Here is a 25,631-nt window from a genome sequence, read left to right on the forward strand (position 1 = left end):
TTGGTGATCAAAGACGAAAAGTTAAAATATGACCACTTTTGACACTTTTTTTTTAAATGAAAAAAATTACAATTTTATTTCTCATATATGCATTTTTTTTGCTTAATAGAATTTATATTTACACTAAAATAGATTTAATATAAAGAGAAAATAAGTACAAACTTAGAAGGGAGAATGAGAGAAGGATACATGGGAAAAGGTTGTGAACGTTTGCTCATTATAGTAGGATGAATGCTCTTAACAACTAACTGTGCTCCAGGTTATTGCTCCATATTGTCATATTCTAGTCCGGGGCGGATCACTTTCCGGGCCCATTTCACCACCGTAGCATGATATTGTTTACTTTGGGCCCCGACCACGCCCTCAAGGTTTTGTTTCTGGGAACTCAGACGAGAACTTGCCAATGGGTCACCCATCCTGGGAATGACCTTGCGCTCTACTCACTTAACTTCGGAGTTCCCATAGAACCCGAAGCCAGTGAGCTCCCAAAAGGCCTCGTGTTAGGTAAAGATGAGAATATACCTATAAAGATCACTTCCCTGGGCGATGTGGGATGTTACAATATGGTATAATTAAATAATAAGAATAATATTAGGTACACCAAATAATGTGGTACTAATTAAATTTGTACTTTATTTAAGTTGGAATTGGATTAATAGTTATAATAAAAATTTATAGGGTATAGAATATGTGATATTATCTGGTGCATAAATTTAGTGCACGAATTTGACGTATGTATAGCACTACCGAAATAATAATAGTTTTAACTTTTTTATAGAGCAAGTAGCTTGTAACTCAGTTGGTTAAAAACATTCACTCTTGCACTTGAGATTTAGTTCGAATCTCAACTCATTAAAAATTTTCCTTTGTCAAAAAGAAAACTATCTGTTTTACGGTTGAAGCTTCAAAGAAAATGTTGCATGAATCTTGTCGGATCCCTCGGTCAGCTACGATTGGAAAAGAATCGAAGCTGGCTGGGTGAAAGATTGGTTGTATGTCAAAACGTCGGGTACAAATATAATAAGATGTATGTACATATAGACAGTCAAAAGTGATTATTTACACTCCTTAATTTACAGTAGTGACTTGAAAACCAAGAAATTTCTGAACTGCTGCAGAACATAGATCACTGGTCGGCAAGGCAGTTTCGCCATCAATTGATCCCTTTTTTAAGGTTTTCAGTAACCTACGATGCTGGATATGAGCAATGTAACATCTTTCATGGCGGAAGTCATCATCTCTGTGTAGCTAGCCGTGGTATGAATTCTCAAGCATTAAAAAAACTACGGTAACTCACAACTTAAAGGCAAGGCGTGGAGGTTTTGGAGATGAAACCGGAGAGCCCTCACTGCTCTGGGATTCTCCTCCTTGCCATGCATCCTGAACTTGTTCAGCATACTGCAAGTTCCACAGAACATCCTCAATAGAAGGCCTATCTGCTGGATCCTCGCGCAGACACCGAACACAAACTTCCATCATTGTCTTCACCGACAGATCCAAGCACGTCTGCTTAATCCGTGAATCAACTACGCTTCTTCGAGCTGCATCATCAGCTGTAAGGGCCACTTGTAGCTGCATCATCAACGAATGTATATAAATTAACCACTTATTTTCCATATTAGTATATTACCCTGGCAAAGAGAAAAAGAAGAATTATTTTCAGAAATAACTGTAAGTTTGAGTGTAACGTGTAAGAAATTTTGTTTGTAATCTATCATCTTGGTTTTAGTAAATTTTCCACTCTTGATCCTCGAACGAAGGCCAATAAAACAATTGTTTGTGTTTTCTCTTGTTGTGAAGTTAGCCAACACTTCTTCCATGAAAGGTCGAAAATCAGAAGGTCTCCAAGAGCCGTGCAGGTGGCTTGGGAGATATTGACAGATCTTGTTTCCTCAAAAATTAAAATGAAGCTTTCGAAGAAAATATAAGAAAAGCAAGTTTCTTTTACCTGATCTTCTAAATCCTCGATTTGAGCCTCAGACTTAACCGGTCTCCCCTTGATCAGTTCCAGCAATATTACTCCAAAGTCACGAACATCAGTCCTACCGTCATGTTTCTTCCTGTCAACCAACATAGCACAATGGTTACAAGCAATACTGTGAAGGTAGCGAGCAGTGAAAAGGTGTCGACAAGAACAAAGGTGTGCTAAGATTAACATCATAAGTAATAGAATTAAGAAGTTGCTATGAATGGTGCACTTAAGTGTTTTAGTATACATGCAACTTAAAGTGATTGAAATTTTCACTGCGGACCTTGCACTGGTACTAGAAGTTATGGATCCACTCGAAGAGACTCCATGACCACCCTGCAAGGAGAAGCGTAGCTAAAAACCGGTGCATAATGATTTGCTTCGAGAATTGAATTGACAACCCCAGTAAGTTAATTACAACATAATCTTTACCTGTTCCATATTTTCTTCTAACAGAGGAAGGTTGTAACTGCTAATTTTCGCACCAAAATTATGATCCAGTAAAATGTCTGTTATTTTAAGATTACTTGAATATACACCAGGCATGATCCCTGTGTGCAAAAACTGAATGCCCTTCGCTATGCCAATTGCAGCTGCTATGCGTTGTGTCCACGCGAGCAATCGTCTGGGATGTCCCTCTTCCGGAAAAGAAAAAACAGAACGAAAAATTCCAGATAAATGTGTGAAATCAAAAGAAAAAAAGCATGGTCATGGTGGGAAATTCAATAAACTATTTCACGATGAATTACCAGATATCCAGCTCCGGAGTGTGCCATATGGTACATATTCGAAAACAAGAAATATTCTGCTGACGCTCGAATCATCCAAGTAACACTCAAAGCAGTGTCCAAGTGCGCTGACCAAATGGCGATGCCGTAGTTTCATAATTAGCTCTATGTGGTGCATGAAACTTTGAGTGCTGTGACTTCCTTTCATTTTCAAGCATCTGATGGCAACAAAAGAACCATCCTTCAACTGGCCTCTGTACATCTGAGATCACAAAAGGGACGAAAACACCAGGTAACGACCATTTATTTAAGCTCGCAAGAAATTCTATGATGCAATGCATAGTTAATCACACAAAACTGCATTCAAAAGCATCCACAAAAGCTCATCAATAAATACCACATGAAAGTAAGAGGTTTATGTTATGTACCTGTCCATGTGAGCCTTCACCCATGAAAGTAGACGTATCAAAGTTATGTGTAGCGTCCACAAGTTCCTCGAGTGAAAAGGTTCGATAACTTGGAAGGCCAAGCGCTCCCATCTTCATTGTTTGAGATATATATCCTTTTGGTATAAGCAGAAGATCATATTATCAGACATTTTGAGTACACTGGACAAATTGGCCAATCAGCATCCAGTATTTATGTTTTTCCTTTCTCATCGTTTATTTTTGCATGTATGTGTGTGTGTGTGAGCATGTGTGAGAGCGAGAGACCGAGAGAGATATGAGAACTTACTTGCATCTGATAGTAACTTTGAGGTATATCCACTTGATCCATTCTCTGTTATTGATCTTGGTGGAGATTTCTTCAATGTCTTGTTGGTATTAATTCTTCTATATACAAGGAAAATTAGACCGACAAGTAGAACACCTCCGAAAATCCCTCCAATTATACCTACGGCAAGGGCTGCTTTGGAGGCTTTCTTTCGGTTGCTTTGGTCAGGTACGATTCCAACAGCTAACGCCTCATTGCGGCAAAATGGAACCGGATGTTGATTTTGATTACTAGTAGCTAAACAATTACTTGCATACAGGACATCCCTGTCCTTAGAATCCGACTCAAGACATTTAGGTAAGCTTCCGGTCAAAAGATTCGAGGACAAATCCACATCTTTAAGTTCAGCATTGCAAGGCAAATTTTCAAAAAGCATTCCTGTAAACTTGTTTCCCGAAAAATTAAGATAAGTAATCGAAGGTAGAGATAGCAGCGATGGAGGAAATGGCCCCATGAACACGTTGGAAGAAACGTCTAGACATTGTAGCTGATAATAGGAGCTCAATTCAGCAGGGATGGAGGACCTAAATTTGTTCTTTCTCAGTACAAGGGTGACCAACTTTTTCCCAAGTTTCGGAAACTGAGGTCCAAAAGCATTATCTCCCACTTCAAGAACTTGAAGGTTTGTCAAACGACTAAAATCAGGCAGTTCCCCATGGAAATGGTTTTGAGAAAGCCCGAGAACTCTAAGATTTTCAAATCACTCAATGAACTCGGCAAGGACGAATTGAACGAGTTCTTCTTCAAACTCAAAACAGACAAAACTGGAAGTGAACTCAGCCCTTCTGGAAGCGGTCCAGAAAACATGTTGTCATCGAGTACAAGCGTCTGGAGGCTTGTTAGAGAGGAAAGCTCTGGAGGGATGGTGCCATACAAGAAATTTGAAGTCACATTAAGTATTTCGAGTGATGATAAACGTGCGATTTTACCCGGCAAGGTTCCCCATAGACCAACAGAAACCAATGTGAGGACTTTCAACCTCGGAAGCTTAGCCAGAGTTGTTACAAAGGAATCGATCGAAAAGTTTTGAGGCAACAAAGGAGCAGGTTTTTCGCCGATTATATGCAGCTGGGTTATGCTTCCTTCGTAGCATGAGACCGTAAAAGCAGTATTCACTTCAAGGTTGCAAAAATCTGTGTTGTTATTCAAGCTTTTCAGAACAGGGAAAATTTATGAGTCGCGTAATTCTCAAAAGGGTCTGAGCTTCGGAGGATTGAAGTTGTTCGGAATGACGAACTGAAGATAGAATGATAGCAAGAACCAAAGGCAGAAAAGAGAGAGAGAGTTTTGCCATAGCAGTTCCAGTTAATACATTCAGCTTCCCAAAACCATATACGGAAGCCCTATAAGCCAAGAAGGCTCCCCGCTTTGCAGGGTCGGAACACAAGTTTATTCAGGAATCAAGAAGGTTACCTTAGCTCAGTGGATTGAAGATTGAACAAATAGCTCAATGTGACTTGAGATCCAAACAAATCCACGAAAATAATGATGGTTACAAATCCACAAGCTTTTGCTTTGCCAAATCCCTGTGAAAGCAAATTAACAAGAGAGATATGTCAAACATCTTAGAGAGACGGGTCATTGATCTACTGGCTACTACTAACCACACCGATTGAGGATTTCATTGGTTATAATTAACTAATCAAATAATTGTGACTTCAACTTCAAATGAAGTAAATATTCACCAAAAACTGCTCCAAAAAACACAGGAATCCCCTCAAACAAAAGAATTTCCAAACTTTTAAACTACATAAACATTAAGTATCTGATCAAACTACAACAAATTTAAACAAAACCAACAAATAAATAATAAATAAATTAACGAAAACACTGACCTGCCTATTGCTTCAGCAAATCCCAAAGTTTTGTGAACCACCCATTGAAAATTTTAGTGACTGACACAGAAAAGAGATGGATATTTCTTTTCTTCCTCTTCTCCACAAGTCAGTTTGTAGTTTGCTTTCTGGTTTGTAGTTTGCATACCACAACAAGACAATCTAGTGACAAGTGACAACTTGAAACTGACATTTTATATTTATATTTATTTCAGTTATTTTTCTGTGTTTTTATTTTTGCTATTCTGGAATATTTCTCTAGTGCTTTTTGGAAAAGCTAAACTCAAAAAGGGAAGCCATACTAGGACTGTAACTGAAAGCAAAAGCAAAAAACAGAAGAGAAGGGTCGGGAAGCTCTATTTCACTGTGACTGTCTGTGAGTGGAAGAAATTGTCGAAGAATATAATATAAGAACCTCGTCGAAAAGTAAACAAAATTAAATATAACTTATATTGTGTAGTTTTACCCAGCTTTGAGCTTGGTACCGTGAAGCATGGTTTTTTTTTTTTTTTTTTTTTGAGTTGAACGATATTATCGTTAAGTTAGAATTAGTTTGCAAGTCACAGAATTTTATGTAAGGATGTCATTCTTTTCTATTATTATGGTAGAGAGCTATATGCACTGTTAAGCATGTTAGAGGACAGTATTGAAGTGACAAGTAGTAGACTGTAAACCCGTCTCTGACATAACTCAACTTGCTAATAATATTCTCTGAATTCCAGATTGATTTCGAAAAATTAAAATTTATTTAAATTGGAAATAGTAAAAAAAAAAAAAAAAAAAAAAAAAAAAAAGAGGTAGCCATGCTTTTGCTTTCTGAGTGTGGTGGTGTGGTGGTGTGGTACTGGTAAGCTTTGGCTTTTCATCCACTCGTCTTTGTATGGTGTAGCCGTGGCCCACTCTCTCCACATAATCTGTTGCTTTTCGCGGCTTTATCAGTCGTTCTTCTATCTCTTCTGCTAACCGTCAACTCTCTTGAGTGTCCTTCATTTGTATTTTGCCCCAAACAAAAATTGTTACACACGTTTTATAATTAGTGGTGAGAAATTCTACAACAGTAGTCACAAAACCTACTACTTTTTGTGGAGTTTTTCGTGCAACATAAGTTTCTTAAAATTTATATCGAACATTGCAGAAATATTTTGATCTACGGAATTTTATTCTGGGTACATTGCGTTTAAAAAAAAAAAAAAAATTGTGTAACGACAATATAAAATATGAGCTTCTCACAAGGTTTGATTGATTTTGTGAATATCTACAAAAACATTATTCTAAAAATACATGAGCTACTTACAATGTTTAATTTTGATTTTGTGAATCTCTACAAAAATACTCACAAAATGTAACCTTGTTAAAATTCTTTCAGAATACTACTTAAGAAAGTTATGGCTTTGAAAATCCATTATGAATCCCTCTAATACACGTAGTTATCTCTCTTTTTTTTATTACAAACACTAGCGTTATTGGATTAAATTATTAAATATTAAGGAAAAAAGAGATCGGTAGGAATCGAACCTGCCCCAAGTACATTATTGCTTTCCACCACTTAAGGTAAAGTACTATCTTATTTTATTATATATGCACTTGCTCCTTTTCAGATTTTATCTAGAAAAATTTGTTTATTTTTTTTAAGATTTTACAAACCCTTCATTTTATGTTAAATTTGATTATCTTGTCACGATTTTCTTCCATTTGTTGCAACGTCTCTCTCATAGTTTATTAGAACAACATGAAATGCACCAAGATTTCCGTAAAATAATTTAGAAATTATTGTCCCTAGCTCAAGAAAGTGTGCGACATCATATCAGGAGGCCAATGGAGGTCAATAAGGAAAAGCATTTTCCAATATTGTGTTTGTTGGGACACAACTGGAGCCTTTAGGGTTTGAAAGACCCACTTTCTTAAAGTGGAAGAATCAATCAACATGGAATTGAGAGCCTTTTAACTTCACATAAAAGTTGAGAGTTTCCTTGTAAACCTATCACAGTCACACATATTCTTATCCATTTTTTCTATATACAAATGATATTCAATGAGGAAGAGTCGAACTCAAGACCTATGTATAAGGATTAATGTTTTTATCTAACTTAAGTATCTTACCATCTTTATCTTGTGTGTAAATGGCCAAAATGATCAATTTTTTTTTTTTAATTTCAATTGTTGAATTGATCATTTTTCACTAGTTGAGCACAATATCGTTAATTTTTTTTTTATCAGTTATAACAACTTTATCTTTTGTGAAAATTGGCCGAAATGATTATTTTTCAAATTTCAATTGTTGAATTGATCAGTTTTCAATAGTTGATCACATATTGTCAAATCTTTAATCGTTATATCATCAATGTTTAATTAATATCGTATATTTGAATCTGATAATTGGTTTATTTTTTGCCATAGCATGAGGTATCCCATACCCTGAATAGTAGACTTAAATCCTAGTGAGGCATGGAAAGGCTAAAGGAATTTCAGCTCACTCTTGACTACAATCAAATAACACACGTCCTCTTAAAGCTTTTAGCTAGGAAACCACTCGTATTTTTGCTAGCTTCGTACCTCAAACCAAGACCAGAAAGCATACCTGATTGGGAATTCTACCGTAATTTCACTGGACCACTTGTTGTGGTTATTCAATAATTTATTAATTTCTCATGAATTTCAGAAGTTCAAACCCATAATCATTGAGAATTCATTATACACTCCAAGATTTTTGATTTTCAATGGACATCGTTATTTCATAGGACAAATGAAGATGGATTTGGCGGGTGATTAGATATGATATGCTTTATTAAAGGTATAGCCCCCCTGGAACAGGAGATCCACCTAGGTCATGTTCCCTTTTCACTTGATTTAGGACTCCTCTAGTGCTATTTCAGTCGAGAAATTTTTATTTTCGGCCGGCCGTACGAGCACACCCATCCGACCAACACACATAAAACTCCACCAATCCCACCTCCTGCATTCTTAGGTCCAACCTACCCCTAATTTGTGTCTTGAAGTCGTATGGGCCTGGTTGGTGGGCTGGTTGGAATAGGTTGTGAACAATTAGAATGAAATTGAATCTAATCCCTTATTTGTTATGTCAAAATATGAGATGGACAGGATCATGCATGATGGATTATGAATCCACAATAGAGTAGTTATCCAACCTATTCTTATGCATGGATTACAAATCATGTCTTACATGTCTCTGTCAATCCAATCTTATCCCTATGGCCCAATCTCATACAGTCCACCAAACAGACCCTATATGTCCCACCTCCTGCATTCTCATATCCAAACCACCCCTATTTTGTGTCTTGAAACCTTGAAGCCATATATGTCTGCCCATATGCGAGATTCTCTCTCTCAACATTCTGCAATTCATTAGCTAGCTAAAAACTCAACTCGGATCTCATTTAAGTCCTTGAAACACAAATTTTGTCACTTTATTCCTTGAACTAAAACTCAACTTGTGTCTCACTTTGCCTTTACCGTCAAAATTCATTAACAAATCTATCAAAATTGTTATGTGGCACAAATAAAACCCATTGTTGTTGAGATGGGTGTCATAAGATTGAAAATTTAATAAACAAAAACAAATTTAAGTCGATGTTTTCTTATCCAAATAAGGAAATAACTCTTAACAAATGTTTAGGAGTTTTGCCAAGTAATAGTTTTAACAAATTTATTCAGCAGACTTTAACAGTATAAAGGCAAAGTGAAACATGACACAAGTTGAGTTTCAAAAAGTTATATGATAAAATTTGAATACCAAGAAGTTAGTCAGATTCATAAACCATGAGCGCAAAGGTTAACCAAATCCATCCAACTTTTTTTCTCAAAACATGTAAAGTATGGTACATATGAAAGAACAAAATGACTAAAAGGAAGCTCTACAACCATCTTATCTTAATTCAAACACTGTACCAAAGAAAAAAACAGGAGAGATTTCCGTTTAGTGCAGAGCGTGGAGAAGAATATATACTCGACGGGCATACATCGGGAGTGCTACGAACTCGTCTCACTAAGTACTGGTTTGGTACTGAGGTGTTTTTATAAAAAATAGGTATAAAAAAAAGTTGAGTTCAAAAAGGTGTTCAGTAAACACTTAAAAACAGCTTATTTTCACAGTTTTGGGTGAAAAAAAACTGAAAACGTGAAGCTGCAAAAATGAGTTTATTCTCACAGCACAGCAGAAACAGTTTTTTTTTTCAAAGCACATCAATACCAAACCAACCCTAACTTGCGGACCCAAGTACTCAATTATATCCATTTCTGCGTTCTTAGGCATTTCAATCTTTTCCAACCATCCATAACAATCGCGTTTCTCTTCAGTTACTGCTGCTCCTCCATCTTCACCGAAACGTTGGCAAGCGAATAAGATATAGCTTATAAACTCAAACATGCATCAAATTCCAGTAATAAAAGTTTTTAAGTATATCAAGCTCTGCACTTGCTTCACAAGTTTAACATATGGCTGCGAACTACGTTTCAAAGAATGTGAGAATTTGGGATATCTATTGATGCATTTTTTCTGCGTTAAACGAATTGAGAAATTAGGAGTTCAAATTTCTTCAGTGGTTAGATAGAATGACTGAGGACCATGCCTAAGCAGCAAATGGTCAGGACCGTCAGGTTAAATATTCAGCATATACTTGTACATTTTAGGACTCGTACATAACTACTACACATAGAGTTTCCTTGTAAACCTATCACAGTCACACATATTCTTATCCATTTTTTGTTTATACAAATAATATTCAACGAGGGAGAGTCGAACTCAATACCTATGTATAAGGATTAATGTTTTTAACTAACTTAAGTTTCTTACCATCTTTATCTTGTGTGTAAATTGGCCAAAATGATCTTCTTCTTTTTTTTTTTTAATTTCAATTGTTGAATTGATCATTTTTCACTAGTTGATCACAATATCGTCTATTTTTTTTTATCGTTATAACAACTTTATCTTTTGTGAAATTGGCTGAAATGATTATTTCAAATTTCAATTGTTAAATTGATCAGTTTTCAATAGGTTGATCACAATATCGTCAAATTTTTAATAGTTATATCATCAATGTTTAATTAATATCTTATATTTGAATCTGATAATTGGTTTATTTTTTGTCGAAGCATGTTGTATCCCATTCCCTAAATAGTAGACTTAAATCCTAGTGAGGCTTGGAAAGGCTAAAGGCATTTTAGCTCACTCCTGACCATAGTCAAAAACACGTCCTCCTAAAGCTTTCAGCTAGGAAACCACTCGTATTTTTGCTAGCTTTGTACCTCAAACCAAGACCAGAGAGCACACCTGACTAGAAATTCTACCGGAATTTTACTAGACCTCTTATTGTGGTTATCCAATAATTTATTAATTTCTCATGAATTTCAGAAGTTCAAACCCATAATCATTGAGAATTCATTATACACTCCAAGATTTTTAATTTTCAATGGACATTGTTCTTTCATAGGACAAATGAAGATAGAATTGGTGGGTGATTAGATATGATATGATTTATTAAAGGTATAGGCCCCCTGGAACAGGAGATCCACCTAGGTCACGTTCACTTTTCACTTGATCTAGGACTCCACTCTAGTGCTATTTCAGTCGAGAAGTTTTTATATTCGGCCGGCCCGACGAACACACCCATCCGACCAACACACATAAAACTCCACCTATCTCACCTCCTGCATTCTCAGGTCCAACACACCCCTAATTTGTGTCTTGAAGCCGTATGGGTCTAGTTGGTGGGCTAGTTGGGATAGGTTGTGAACAATCAAAATGAACTTTAGGCGAATTCCTTATTTGTTGTGGAAAAATATGAGATGAACATGACTAAGCATGATGAATTATGAATCTACACAATAAAATAGTTATCCAACCTATTATTATGCATGGATTACAAATTATGTTTTACATATCTCTGTCAATCCAATCTTATCTCTAAAACCTAATCTCATATAGTCCACCAAACGGATCCCTATATGTCTCACCTCCTGCATTCTCAGATCCAACCCACCCCTAATTTGTGTCTTGAAGCCTTGAAGCCATATATGTTTGCCCAGACACGAGATTCTCTGTCTCAACATTCTACAATTCATTAGCCATGAAAATTCAACTCGGATCTCATTTAACTCTCTGAAACACAAATTTTGTCACTTTATTCTATTAACTGAAACTCAACTCGCGTCTCACTTTGCCTCTATCGTCAAAAGTCGTTAAAAGTCCATCAAAATTGTTATGTGGCTCAAATAAAACCCATTGTTGCTGAGATGGGTGTCATATGATTGAAAAATTAATAAATAAATAAAAATTAAGTTGAAGTTTTCTTATCTAAATAAGAAAATAACTCTTAACAATTTTTTTAGGAGTTTTGCCATGTAATAGTTTTAACAAATTTATTCATGTAAATTTATTCAACGAACTTTAACAGTATAAAGGCAAAGTGAAATATGACACGAGTTAAGTTTTAAAAAGTTATATGACAAAATTTGAATTCCAAGAAGTTAGCCAATTCATAAACCATGAGCGCAAAGGTTAACCAAATCCATCCAACTTTTTTTCTAAAAACATGTGAAGTATATGGTACATGTGAAAGAACAAAATAACTAAAAGGAAGCTCTACAAGCATCTTATCTTAATTCAAACACTGTACCAAAGAAAAAAGAGAGATTTCCGTTTAGAGCACAGCGTGGAGAAGAATATATACTCAAAGGGCATACATCGGGAGTGCTACGAACTCGTCTCACTAACTTGTGGACCCAAGTACTCAATTATATCCATTTCTGCATTCTCAGGCATTTCAATCTCTTCCAACCATCCATAACAATTGCGTTTCTCTTCAGTTACTACTGCTCCTCCATCTGCATCGAAACATTGGCAAGCGAATAAGATATAGCTTATAAACTCAAACATACATCAAATTCCAATAATCAAAGTTTTAAGTATATCAAGCTCTGCACTTGCTTCACATGCTTAACATATGGCTGCGAACTACGTTTCAAAGAATGTGAGAATTTGGGATATCTATTGATGCATTTTTTCTGCGTTAAACGAATTGAGAAATTAGGAGTTCAAATTTCTTCAGTGGTTAGATAGAATGACTGAGGACCCTGCCTAAGCAACAAATGGTCAGGACCGTCAGGTTAAATATTCAGCATGTACTTGTACATTTTAGGACTCGTACATAACTACTACACATAGAGTTTCCTTGTAAACCTATCACAGTCACACATGTTCTTATCCATTTTTTGTTTATACAAATAATATTCAAAGAGGGAGAGTCGAACTCAATACCTATGTATAAGGATTAATGTTTTTAACTAGCTTAAGTTTCTTACCATCTTTATCTTGTGTGTAAATTGGCCAAAATGATCTTCTTTTTTTTTTTTTTAATTTCAGTTGTTGAATTGATCATTTTTCACTAGTTGATCACAATATCGTCCATTTTTTTTACCGTTATAACAACTTTATCTTTTGTGAAATTGGCCGAAATGATTATTTCAAATTTCAATTGTTAAATTGATCAGTTTTCAATAGTTGATCACAATATCGTCAAATCTTTAATCGTTATATCATCAATGTTTAATTAATATCTTATATTTGAATCTGATAATTGGTTTATTTTTTGCCATAGCATGAGGTATCCCAAACCCTGAATAGTAGACTTAAATCCTAGTGAGGCCTGGAAAGGCTAAAGGCATTTCAGCTCACTCCTGACCATAGTCAAATGAAACACGTCCTTCTAAAGCTTTCAGCTAGAAACCACTCATATTTTTGCTAGCTTCGTACCTCAAACCAAGATCAGAGAGCATACCTGACTGGAAATTCTATCGTAATTTCACTAGACCTCTTGTTATGATTATCCAATAATTTATTAATTTCTCATGAATTTCAGAAGTTCAAACCCATAATCATTGAGAATTCATTATACACTCCACAAGATTTTTAATTTTCAATGGACATTGTTCTTTCATAGGACAGATGAAGATAGATTTGGCAGGTGATTAGATATGATATGCTTTATTAAAGGTATCGGCCCCCTGGAACAGGAGATCCACCTAGGTCATGTTCCCTTTTCACTTGATCTAGGACTCCACTCTAGTGCTATTTCAGTCCACAAGTTTTTATATTCGGTCGGCCGGACGAACACACCCATCCGACCAACACACATAAAACTCCACCTGTCTCACCTCCTGCATTCTCAGGTTCAACACACCCCTAATTCGTGTCTTGAAGCCGTATGGGCCTGGTTGGTGGGCTAGTTGGGATAGGTTGTGAACAATCAGAATGAACTTTAGGCCAATCCCTTATTTGTTGTGTAAAAATATAAGATGGACATGATTAGGCATGATGAATTATGAATCTACATAATAAAGTAGTTATCCAACCTATTATTATGCATGGATTACAAATTATGTCTTACATGTCTTTGTCAATCCAATCTTATCCCTAAAACCCAATCTCATATAGTCCACCAAACGGACCCCTATATGTCTGCCCAAACGCGAGATTCTCTCTCTCAACATTTTACAATTCATTAGCCATGAAAATTCAACTCGGATCTCATTTAACTCACTGAAACACAAATTTTATCACTTTATTCCATTAACTGAAACTCAACTCGCGTCTCACTTTCCCTCTATCGTCAAAAGTCGTTAAAAATCCATCAAAATTGTTATGTGGCACAAATAAAACCCATTGTTGCTGAGATGGGTGTCATATGATTGAAAAATTAATAAATAAATAAAAATTAAGTTGAAGTTTTCTTATCCAAATAAGAAAATAACTCTTACCAATCTTTTTAGGAGTTTTGCCATGTAATAGTTTTAACAAATTTATTCAACAGACTTTAATAGTAAAATATGACACGAGTTGAGTTTTAAAAAGTTATATGACAAAATTTGAATTCCAAGAAGTTAGCCAAATTCATAAACCATGAGCACAAAGGTTAACCAAATCCATCCAACTTTTTTTCTCAAAACATGTGAAGTAAATGGTACATGTGAAAGAACAAAATAACTAAAAGGAAGCTCTACAACCATCTTATCTTAATTCTAACACTGTACCAAAGAAAAAAGAGAGATTTCCGTTTAGAGCAGAGCGTGGAGAAGAATATATACTCGAAGGGCATACATCGGGAGTGCTACGAACTCGTCTCACTAACTTGTGGACCCAAGTACTCAATTATGTCCATTTTTGCGTTCTCAGGCATTTCAATCTCTTCCAACCATCCATAACAATCGCGTTTCTCTTCAGTTACTGCTGCTCCTCCATCTGCATCGAAACATTGGCAAGCGAATAAGATATAGCTTATAAACTCAAACATGCATCAAATTCCAGTAATCAAAGTTTTAAGTATATTAAGCTCTGCACTTGCTTCACAAGTTTTAACATAAGGCTGCGAACTATGTTTCAAAGAATTTGAGAAATCAGGAGTTCAAATTTCTTCAGTGGTTAGATAGAATACTGAGGACCTTGCCTAAGCAGCAAAAGTTGAGGACCATAATTTGGTGGTTGTCACAATAGATTTGGCAATTTGTCAAAGAAGCAAGTGATGAAGGCCACAGAGCAAGAGGTGACTTACTTGAATATGCAGCATAGGGATGATCTTTGTAATATGAGCAATCCCGGCCATCTTCTTTAGAATACGGAGGTCCAATCACATCGAGCACCGCACATGGTGTTATGGCTGTGAAGGCATGGATGTTGCCACCTTTTGTTGGATAGAGTACCGATGCATTGCAAGGGGCTGTGAAGACGCTATCAGCTTTCAACTCGGCCAGTCTCACTGCAAAATCATCCTACTAGTATTAGATACCGGTTAAGACACGGTCCCAGATAGTCTTTATGTTTTGTTTTAACTTTACAGGAGAGTGATATTGACTCACATTGAGGGGCTGGCGTGGAGCCATCTGAATTAACGGGATCAACCCAATCGTATGATTTAATATGCATCTTGCCTAGTAGAAGCTTGCTGAAAACAGTCATATCTGGATGGTTATGGAGTGGGATAACGCCATTTACCGGAATAAAAAAGCAGCACAACTGCACATGGAAATAAACAGGAGAACCTAATCAACAATCGACCTAGTAAATGGTTTTTGAAAAAGAAACTTTGCAAATCACTCATAATGTTTATATGCTATTAATTTAACTAGTAAAGAACCCTATACGGTGATCTTGAAGGAACTAATAGTCAGTTCTGCAGAAGCGACCGAATTAAATACTGGGCAAACTAGGTAGAAGGAAGTACTAGACTTACCGAAAACTTATTGCACTCGTATATGGTCGTATACGTGACCCTAGGAGTCCCCTTCACAACAGCTTTAGGCTTGAAGAACTGGAGATTCCTACTCAGCCCAATGTCTTCTGGTCTCATATCATCTACAGTACCACAATAAAATTGGCTTGTCAAGAAGATGGAGAGCGTCCACATTAAACATGCAGTAATGCAATCAACTCAGATGCACGCACATACATTGATCGAAAAGGCGACAGGAAATCGAAGAGACAAAAGTACAGTACGAAACATGGTAAATCCGAAAAACGTACCGAGAATGCGACACAGCCTGTGCACATGATGAGGCAAAGGAACGGTCCATGGCCTTTGAAAACATGTCTGCACGCATCAAACAGCTGTTGCAGCGGAGTTGGAACAGTCGACGGCGGCGCCAATGAAAGAGGATGCTGAATCTTCCGGCTCCATTTTCTCTTCCTTATACCCTGTTTCACTTGATACCTAACCTTGCTGCTGCTGCTGCTAGCATGCCCAACACGCGAAACAACCCTCTGATGTCTTCCCTGCTCCACCACCCTCGCAGTCTCCATAGTCATAGGTGTAATATATATATATATGTGTGTGTGTGTGTGTGTGTGTGTGTGTATAACTATATATTCACTTCAGATGCAGCAGAAGACTTTCTCCTTCAAAACCCAGAACTCAACATCCAAATTAAGAAACAAAGAAGCAAGAGAAACAACTGATTCTCAAAGCAAAGAGAAGTGGGACGATGAAGATATTGTTTAACGGTGGGGGAGAGGGGAAGATCAAGGATCAATATAAGGATTGAGCCATCGAGGGAGAGGAGGAGAGAGAAACCAAAACCAGGGCTGCACCTGCATGGATGGAATTGTGGTGTGGAAGAGGAAAAAAGTGTGTAAATTGTGGGATAAACTAAGGAAATATTAAGAACAAGGTTCTGCAGTTCCGCCATTAGTACCCATAGATTTGAATTGAAACTGGCGGTGGTGTCGCACCCCAACCACGACCCGCGGTTTTAGGCTTAGATGGTCACACCAAAATGTAAAATGACCAAATAGCCCATACACAAATGCCAAATACCGTTGGCTTTGACCTTGTAATTGGTAATTTGGCTCCGAGAAAATCAACCACGGATTACCCTTTCAGGAGTCAACTGTATTATTCTTACTGTGGCTTAGATTTTTATTTTTATTCGCGGTGCTTCTAGTTAAAGCATTTTTGACAGATAGTGTCAACAGTGTTTCTTCTTTCTTTTTCTTTTTTCGAAAACAACGTAAATTTCACTGAACGAGGAAAGATTCAATACACATTACATAAACGAGTTCAGTAAAAATTAGAGAGAGACAATTTTTTTTTATTTATTATTTATACTAAGATGAAGGAAATGAGTTTAATCTCAAAATATGATAGTAATAATATAATTTAAATTCGTATTAGACGAAAATCGACCATAAAACCTTTCAGCTACAATTAAAATGGAATATCATTACGTAAAAGAGAATTATAATCTTTATCCTGTAAAGTCATAACACAGTTGTTGCTCTCGCCACCACTACCACCTCACCAGCAGCAGGGTACCTGCCCTAAGAAAATCAACTTCGTGCTGAATTCGACGAAAGCATTGCAGCACACACGCTCTGCCCAGATATTCCGACACACCAGTCAGGCGAAAGAGGGCCCTTGATCTATCAATAGAGGGAGCAAAAAAGGGGCTTTTGTCCCTCGTAATTTTGAGCAAAGATTGTGGGAGGAGTGGTGTGTGAGAGGCGGGAGCTTATGAAGGAAATGGAGGATGATATGTGTTGGGGTTGAAGAAGGGCAATTACAAGATGGGGGTTAGGTTTGCCGAAGATAAAATACGGTTATAAACACTGAAAAACGCTGAAAATTGGCGAAGAACGCCGAAAAAACAAGCCTTCCGCGAAGGGCATGGTCTGAGATTCTAGATGGGAAAGGAAAAAAATGGAAATTGCACAAAGAAAGGGTTGCCAGCCGATCCCAACCCAAGGAAGGGATCGGCAGCGAGATAGCCATTTTGTTCTTTGCAAGAGAGAAAGAGAAGGAGCGGCGCTTCAAAAGTGTTTCTTCTAAAATATTCTCAAGCAAGAGAGAAATTTAATTTATGCAAATCATCGGCCCCAACCTGGCCGACGATCCCCAACATTGTCGAGCCGCCGGAGTTCAACTCACGCCGAGATACAATGGCATAACTCCTTCCATCCATAGTACGGTATCTCGCTTGTACAAGACTTCTTAATAGCTTTCTCTACTTGACTTCTGCTTACTTCCCATCTTTTTCCGATGACCAAGAAGCTTCGAGCCTGTTTCGTTTACTTTTCGAGTATCTTCTACTTCAATTTTAGTTATGAACTCGTTACCAGATGACGCATTACCGAAGTGACGGAAAACAATCTTAACATGTACGTACATTGTTTGTGCAGAAACATGCACTCCGGCATGCAGTTCTTTATTGAAAGAACTCTCACAATTTCATCTTCGATACTAGTTTTATGGCTTCCATTCTGAAAACTAAAGCTCTTTAAAGACCCACGTGTTTAAAGAAAACACTTCTAATTTCATTCCCTTTCTTAGCTTCCAATTTCGTTGCATTTCTTTTGACAACTTGAAAAGTTATGTCATTTCTACAATGATACAGAACAAATCTAGGCCGGAAACTTAACGAAACGTCGCACTTCTATTTCCAGTTGCCGGAAAAGCTTGGCGTCGTCTACCCTGGCCTAGTTCTTTTGACCCATCATCGTTTGAAACTCGACCAGCTAAAGATTTTTTCTTTCCCTCTGAATTTAAGCTCTTCACACCTTCCGCAGCTCCAGCTTCCCTGACCGGTTTAGCTCCAAATATGACCTGACTCTTTGCTGCCTCATAGTCGAAAGGCTTCACCTGCAAACCACCAGATTCCTGGGACTTCTCCACTTCTCTTGTCTTCCTGTTTTGGTTAAGCGACTGAATGCAATTTTGGAAGCTTGAGGACAAACCACAGAGAGACACAGGTTCGTCTTCCCTATCCCTTTCCAAAGCTGATAGTACTGAATCGTTCTCCTTAGGCTCATTTCTGGTTTCTAAGGAACCATCTACTGGCTCACCTCCATCCGAGTCATCTTCCAACGTTATGATGTCATCTAAACCAGACCTAGGGGGTGATGCAGTAAGCGGCCCTTCAGAATGGGGAGTATCCGAACTTTTATCTTGTGCTTCCACTATTGGTTTGGTTTTCTCACTCCCGCCCGAAAATGAGTGGAATGGGAAGTTCACTGAAGATCTAATTTGCTCCAACTTATTACCTTCCTTGTCCTAGAAAGACAATCAAGTAGCACAAGAGTTAATAATGTACAAGTTACTAAAGAAGATTACACAAAAAACAAGTTGTATAAGTAAAAAAGAAACCACCACCAATATATGATTCAAATAGTCAGGGTAAAAAAGGACGGTCACTGATCACTTAAATGCTTGTGTAGAAGGTGAGCAATCTTTATAACAAAACATTTGTGGTTGCAATATTTCTACTTGACTTGTAACATACAACGGTGCAAGATTTATGCCTAGCTGCGATTGCAAGTAATACAAGACCAAGATGACCTATTCCATTACACGCATATAATTTACAACAGCATTCTTCTTACTAACCTTTTTATTGGCGTCAAACTTTCTTTTTGGAACTGAACTCCCCAACAGCGAACTAAAGGCACGGCTAGGCTTCTTTTGCACCTGAACACTAACTCCAGTAACCTACAACAGAAATACACAACTATTTTAAGACTAGAGCTCCACGAGCAAGAAATAAAACAAGATAAACATCCAAAAAATGCCAATGGATGTAAACCTTTGCTGAATCTAATAAACAGGGAATGCTGCTTGCTTCTCTGTTTTGGCTTGGAACACTGTTTTGTCTAAGATTTACTGAAATGGGGCTGCCAGTTTCAAGAGAGTTTCCTTGTCCATTTCTTACAAGTTCGGAGGCACCAAATGCAATCTCCTTATACTCCATTTTACGCTGCTGAGACGGGGCTTCAGACCCATCATTGACCAATATTCTCTCTTCAGATGCCTGCAAAAAGGTGTACTGTTAACTATAGATAAAAATGTGAAGAAATAGTCATCGAATTACGGTTAAAAATAATTATAAATTTGAAAATGGAGGAGAAAAGGACTGATTTTATCATGATAGAATAGTTAAATGTTACCCAATACATGCAAAGTAGTTTTTTTGTCCATAACATTCCATAGGAAACATGAATGAAAGCCTAATACAGAAAGGCAAACATGAATGCCCAGTCTTCATGATCACCAAACAATTAAACATAGGGCTTACCATTCTTGCGCGTGCCGCCAGATGTTCAACAGCAGGCTGAAAAGAAGCAGCATTTTGCACAGAATGTCTAATGATACTAACAACTGAACCAAGATTACGCTCAATGTACGGGTGCTTTGATTTCACTAACCGCTTTAACTTGCTAGTGGTGACAGGCATCTGTTTAGCTTTTACCGAAGAAAAACAGAAGTAAGAAAGTCAGATATCTACTGTGTAAAAAGAGAAAAGAGCTAATATTGAGCTTGAAGAACAAGGAACTTTATAAAAGTATTACCAATTTCAAGAAGAGTTTTATTTGGTAATATATAGCCGGTACTTTCATCCTCTGCTCGGGCAACAACGTCCCTCCACTTAAAAAGCCCCTGAAACCATTTAACAATTAATCTAGTATAAGTAGTGTATAACCTTTTATATTGCGCAATAATCAACACCAGACAAAAAGTTGAGTTCCTCGTGTAACATAAGTATATATTACATTGCTCAATAAGGAAACAGATTATCAACTTATGATTGTGCCAAAACATTTAATATTTAACTAGTCCTCTTATGTAAAAACTCACTCATTGGACATAGTTAGAATTAACGAACAATGAGAATCATATTGGAAAAGTAGATACGATATAAAACAATTCAGATGAAGATTAGCCAACAGTTAAAAGTTGAACAATGTATAAAAGAAAATAAGGAGGCATCATACGGAAACAATGGCAAGCTGATGAGAATTGAAACCAGCACCTTGCAACCTGCATCAAAATAGAAAATAATATAAATTGAAGTCATTATAATATATAAACAAAGGTAATGCATACAAAATTCCATTCATGGACATACTTACAGAAAGAAAAAAAGAATTGGACTCCCTCACCAGTATCATATATTAATATTTCCTCAATTAACAGTTAAATCCAACAAGGTCATCTCATCAATTTAATTGAAGGCACAAGATTTTTACACAATCCCTACCAACTTATAGGAAACATCTAATGGAGCTTTAATGTGACTGGATCTTTGTTACAGAGTGGTGGTGGGCTTGATGAAATTCAGAAAAGATGTGTGCTCTCTGAGGGAAAAACTAGTCTAACATTAAAAATGTACAATGCGTATGAAAACCTCAAAATAATTAAGTGATGCGTAATAATTTTAACAACCTTTGAAAGAAATTGTGGTCAAGAAAACAAAAGCATGAACTAGGGAAATTGAGGGATTGGGGGGGATTGGAGAGGAGTCATGCCCAAGACCAGAAAGAATTGCCCAAATACGAAAGGAGAAAAAGAAAAGATAAAGAAATAAATAATAACATATGCCCAGCCACAAAAAAGCATACCCGTATATGTGGAGATAAGAATTTTCTGTCAAAAGATCTTTCTCATACAGATGCATGCATATATCATAACTGCGTTTGTAAACCTGTCGGGAAAAAAGAGTTGAATAAAATTGCCAAATGATAGTAAATGGAAAATAATATATAATACAAGATAATTGGAAGAACCATTTCCTAAGATGTATAAACAAATTTACCATCAAGACATATTCACTTTATATGAAAGAATACTTAGTTCACAAAATACTAGAAGGATACCTACACAATAAAACACCAATTCAAACAATAATCCATATGCAGATACTATAAACAAAATAATATCGACATACACATTATTAGAAGTGCTACAAAATTCGTCTTGGTAATTTAAAAACAGAAAAAACTTAGACATTCCATATGGTTAACTTCATTCCCAGAACAGAAACACCAAGAAACATGGATATTGGCCAACCCAAAAAGCAAATTCTATAATGTAAAAACAGTCTCATAAAGGCAAAACTAGCAGTTCAGTAGGTAACAATATACACAAGTGTTAAAAATGTAGATAATGAGAGAGCATAAAATAACATTAAAGAAATATTCAATGCAACGAAGACCATGTGATCCTCATTCATACTATACCTCTACTAATGGAGTGTCAGAGTTTTCTGATCCTTGGGCATCAGACATAACTGTGTTCTCATTAAATCATACATATGCAACAAATAGTGTGTATCTTCTCTGGCATATCTGTTAAGAAAAGAAAGCTTCTTTAGATAACTGTGGAGAATAAAAAAAAAAATTTATATAAAAGGAATGGACATGAGAATGCAACATCTAAAATAATTATTAATAAAAACACCCAAAAGGCGAAAATAATCATGTAACCAGGAAAGCAAAATAACATGATGCATTAAGACTTCCTTTACTGCATTGTTTACTCCAAAGTTCAATTTGGAGGTTATCTTAATCTTAAAACTAATTTTGGCATTACTAGAAACCGCCGCTCTAGATTAACCTAAAAAATAAGTGTCAAATCATTCTCCAACAAATAAGAAAGAAATTTAACATTGTGTCGATTATAAAACTAGGATTGAACAGTTATTCTGAGACTACAGAACTAATACTCGCTAAGTTGCCTACTTAAACAAATACCATAATCCACATTTTACCTGACCATCTCCTCAGGCAGCGGGCGTAATCTCCAGTCTGCATTCTGGTATCTGCAGGAGAAATAGTAGTTAAAGTCAAAGAACCAACACATGAATTTATCAAATATAAAGAGGGAAAATTAATTACGAGCATTTAGAAGATTAAAGAAATCGAAGTAATAGCAAAAACTTACTCTTTGTTAGCAGTAACACCACATAAGTGCTGTAGAAGATATTCCAAACTATTTCTCTCCAATTTCAACACCCTTGAAGCCTGAGGATTAAAACAAAGTGATTGTCCTTGGTTAGCAACACATTATGAAGAAAAAGTATATTTCAAGTAGAAAAGCTAAATTCAAACAAAAAGTAAAAATCATGGTACTCTTTTCCAGATTAAGGAAAAGAAACTAAGTATTCCTTCGCAAGATAAGAAAATCCATTCATTCAGTTGCTTCAAAGAATAGTATAGCACCTGGCCAGTATCAAACAAATTGCAGATATAAATGCCAAAATCACGTTGGAGCCAACTGATATCACGATCCGCTCCATGCATCACCTGATGAATTGTAAAATATTATCAGAAAAAATCATATGCTACCAAGTAAGAAATGCAAATGAGCACGCAACAAACCTTTCTCTTGGCAGGGTCCTTGAAAACTTCCCTAAGATATGGCCCAACATGAATTCTAAGCTTCAGAGTATCTACTATAAAATCTTCGGCTCTAGTTGAAATTTGCATCAAGCAAGTCAATCCTTGAAACGATCGATATTGATTGTGTTCCAAATCAACCTACACAGAAAAGGATAGAAGTCAGAATACAGGAAAATGAATGCCAAAATGTGAAGTTTAAGTAAAATACTAAAATGAAATAATCATAACATTGAAATGCCAACTTAGCAATTCCACACGGCTATGAATGAATAAACCTTTTCAAGAACTCAAATATAGCGTGCACAGAGGTAGCAATATTACAGGTGAAAGGAAAAAGGTTAAAAGAAGCAACTTCGTGATCCACTGGGAAAAAAGCCGAGGGAAATATAATCTGACATTTATGTATATTATTAATGAGCAAAATCCATAACAAACAACTATCACACAAAAATATAAGAACTTGAGAGAAAAAGGTTTATACAAATCCATTGCTAGTAACAGATGCTAAGGTGAAGTACTCTTGCATAGACACCAATTTGACATCAATCAATACCATGTTCAGGTTGTGCAAGTTTATTGTAAGTATATTTTTCGTGAGCCTAGGTATATATTCTATTTATGCTACAAGTTCCTATGAATACAACCATGAATTCTACACTAAATGAAATGGATGACAGCATCATCAATTCTACCTAATCATAGTGACTGCAAGTGCAACAAAATTCTGCAAAAGCAAATAACTTTAACCATGATGATAATGTATGTAGTTGGAGTTGACCGTGAAATGTAGATAAACTTTCACAAAAGAAAAACGAAAAGGGATCATTGCAGTCAAATTTTACCGCAAATTCATTAACAGCACAGAGCTTAGCTGCTAGCTCTTCCAGATCTTTGACCTCCTCCACAAGCTTGAATGGCGTAGACTTTAATGAAGGCGGTTTTACAGACTCAAAATCCCCGACGTTGTTGTCAACAAAATCCAGAACAGAAAGCTCCTCCTTTATTGATTAAAAATAATAATTAGAAAAAGACCCATTGTTTGACGGCACATTCCCAAAATAATTTAAGACAACATCAAAAGTTAAATAATTTTTAAAACCCAACATAAAATCACCCTGAAATTCAATAGCTATACAAAAATGATAAAAGTAATGACTTACTAGGGGATGAAGGAACCGCTGACCATCCTCACTTCTCTGCAACAAAACATGCTCAAACGGCTGGTTTGCATTGTTAACCAAAATGTTAAACTCCTCCTGAGACCTCCGAATGCTTGGTATATGAAACGGAACCTTGGGCTTCGTCGCCGCCACAGTTTTCTTGTCCTTGGCAGCCACCTTCACGGCGGTGGAAACCTGACTCGAATCATCGTTCCCACTGGCCGAAGCCAACCCAGTGGGCCCCTTTTTCTTCTTCTTCCCACACACCAACTGAAACCCATCGTCTGTGTCCAATGCCGCACTCGTCGGCCGCTTGGCCTCCTCCGCCTCCTTCCTCACCCTCTTGAACTCATCCACCGACGAGTCAAGCCTCTCCAGCACCTCGTCGTTCACATTAACGAGCCAATCGTACGCGTCGTCCAAGTCTTGGGGGAAAGCCATCGGTTTCCCCAAAACGGGCGCCGACGAGCCAATCGAGCCGAGCATCGTCTGCGCCTCCTTGGTGATTTTCTCGATCGGGGCTTTGAATTCGTCGAAGTTGCGGTAGAAATAGAAGTCCTTGCTGTTAGGCAAGAATCGCGAGGAGCCGGAGAGCTTGGAAATCGACGAGGAGAGAGGGCCTTTGGTTAGGTTTTCTAGGGCGTCGGACCTCGACTGCAGCGGCGGAGATTGGTTCACTGTCATGGCGTCTTGGCTCATGGTGGTTGTGCAAATGGGGGATTTTATCGGTTAGGGTTTTGGTAGGGTTTCATTTACAGTTACTTTTGCCTCCCTGGTGATCACCAACGTTTCGTTCCTTGGCCGTTGTTTGTTAGATTATACCTATATACCGGGATGTCACGTGATATTCGTGATGAAGATTGTGCGAGTAGTTTTTCAGTTTCTCTTTTTTTTTTTGTTTTTTTGATCAAGAGTAGTTTTTCAGTTTTACCAACATAATTAATGCATGAGATGTTTGTCTGTCACAAAAATGGAAAGGATATTATTGAGACAAAGACTAATGAATATATGAGTTTGGAGAGATTTTTTAATGCGGTATGGGTACGGACTAATACACAAGTGTAATAATGCAATTGTTTAACATTTAAAAAAAAAAAATCAACCAATTGTAACGTGACCGTACTCCGAGCACATTGAAAAATTTCTAGCTAGTTTGATTTTCAATTTTGAAAATGGAATTAATGAATGAGATGCATGCGATTTGCTATTTGCTATTTTTTTTAAAAAAAAAATTTACCAATAATTATTTCGATACTTTGTTACTTATGACTGACTTATTGTGTAATTCAATTTAATTTCACTTATATTATACAAGTATCAAAGTGATCTAACTCAATTTAAATAATATTACTTAAGTTCAAATTCGGCTTGAACTCGGACAATACTAATCGATATGCTCAAACTAGGTTTAAAGGGTTTTTCCTAATTCGAATAATATTTTGTAGACCACATATGAATTTCCTATATAATGAAGAATCATGAGACGTATTT

At 36.7% G+C, this 25,631-nt stretch overlaps 2 protein-coding genes and 1 pseudogene across 2 annotated transcripts; all 3 read right to left on the reverse strand.

Moving 5' to 3' along the window:
- Nucleotides 1-1,018: 1,018 nt before the first annotated feature.
- Nucleotides 1,019-5,651, reverse strand: LOC103956252 (probable inactive leucine-rich repeat receptor-like protein kinase At3g03770). Its single transcript, XM_009368224.3, is given in 10 exon segments — nucleotides 1,019-1,572; nucleotides 1,949-2,060; nucleotides 2,253-2,305; nucleotides 2,402-2,607; nucleotides 2,719-2,959; nucleotides 3,126-3,259; nucleotides 3,433-4,167; nucleotides 4,170-4,633; nucleotides 4,635-4,997; nucleotides 5,307-5,651. Coding segments are annotated over 9 exon segments (2,355 nt in total). The 5' UTR covers nucleotides 4,766-4,997; nucleotides 5,307-5,651; the 3' UTR covers nucleotides 1,019-1,293.
- An 8,582-nt stretch (nucleotides 5,652-14,233) lies between these two features.
- On the reverse strand, nucleotides 14,234-16,784 carry LOC103942075 (annotated as a pseudogene).
- A 1,317-nt stretch (nucleotides 16,785-18,101) lies between these two features.
- LOC103942074 (protein RRP6-like 2) lies at nucleotides 18,102-25,045 on the reverse strand. Its single transcript, XM_009352275.3, is given in 15 exon segments — nucleotides 18,102-18,859; nucleotides 19,193-19,294; nucleotides 19,389-19,613; nucleotides 19,878-20,044; nucleotides 20,152-20,239; nucleotides 20,575-20,620; nucleotides 21,202-21,284; nucleotides 21,820-21,848; nucleotides 21,851-21,927; nucleotides 22,350-22,400; nucleotides 22,523-22,602; nucleotides 22,801-22,884; nucleotides 22,960-23,118; nucleotides 23,823-23,978; nucleotides 24,141-25,045. Coding segments are annotated over 15 exon segments (2,682 nt in total). The 5' UTR covers nucleotides 24,840-25,045; the 3' UTR covers nucleotides 18,102-18,223.
- Nucleotides 25,046-25,631: the final 586 nt, after the last annotated feature.

This window comes from the organism of the source record quoted next, unplaced genomic scaffold (assembly GCF_019419815.1).
Source record: "Pyrus x bretschneideri cultivar Hongxiangsu unplaced genomic scaffold, Pyrus_bretschneideri_v1 Contig47, whole genome shotgun sequence".
Lineage (NCBI taxonomy): Eukaryota > Viridiplantae > Streptophyta > Magnoliopsida > Rosales > Rosaceae > Pyrus > Pyrus x bretschneideri.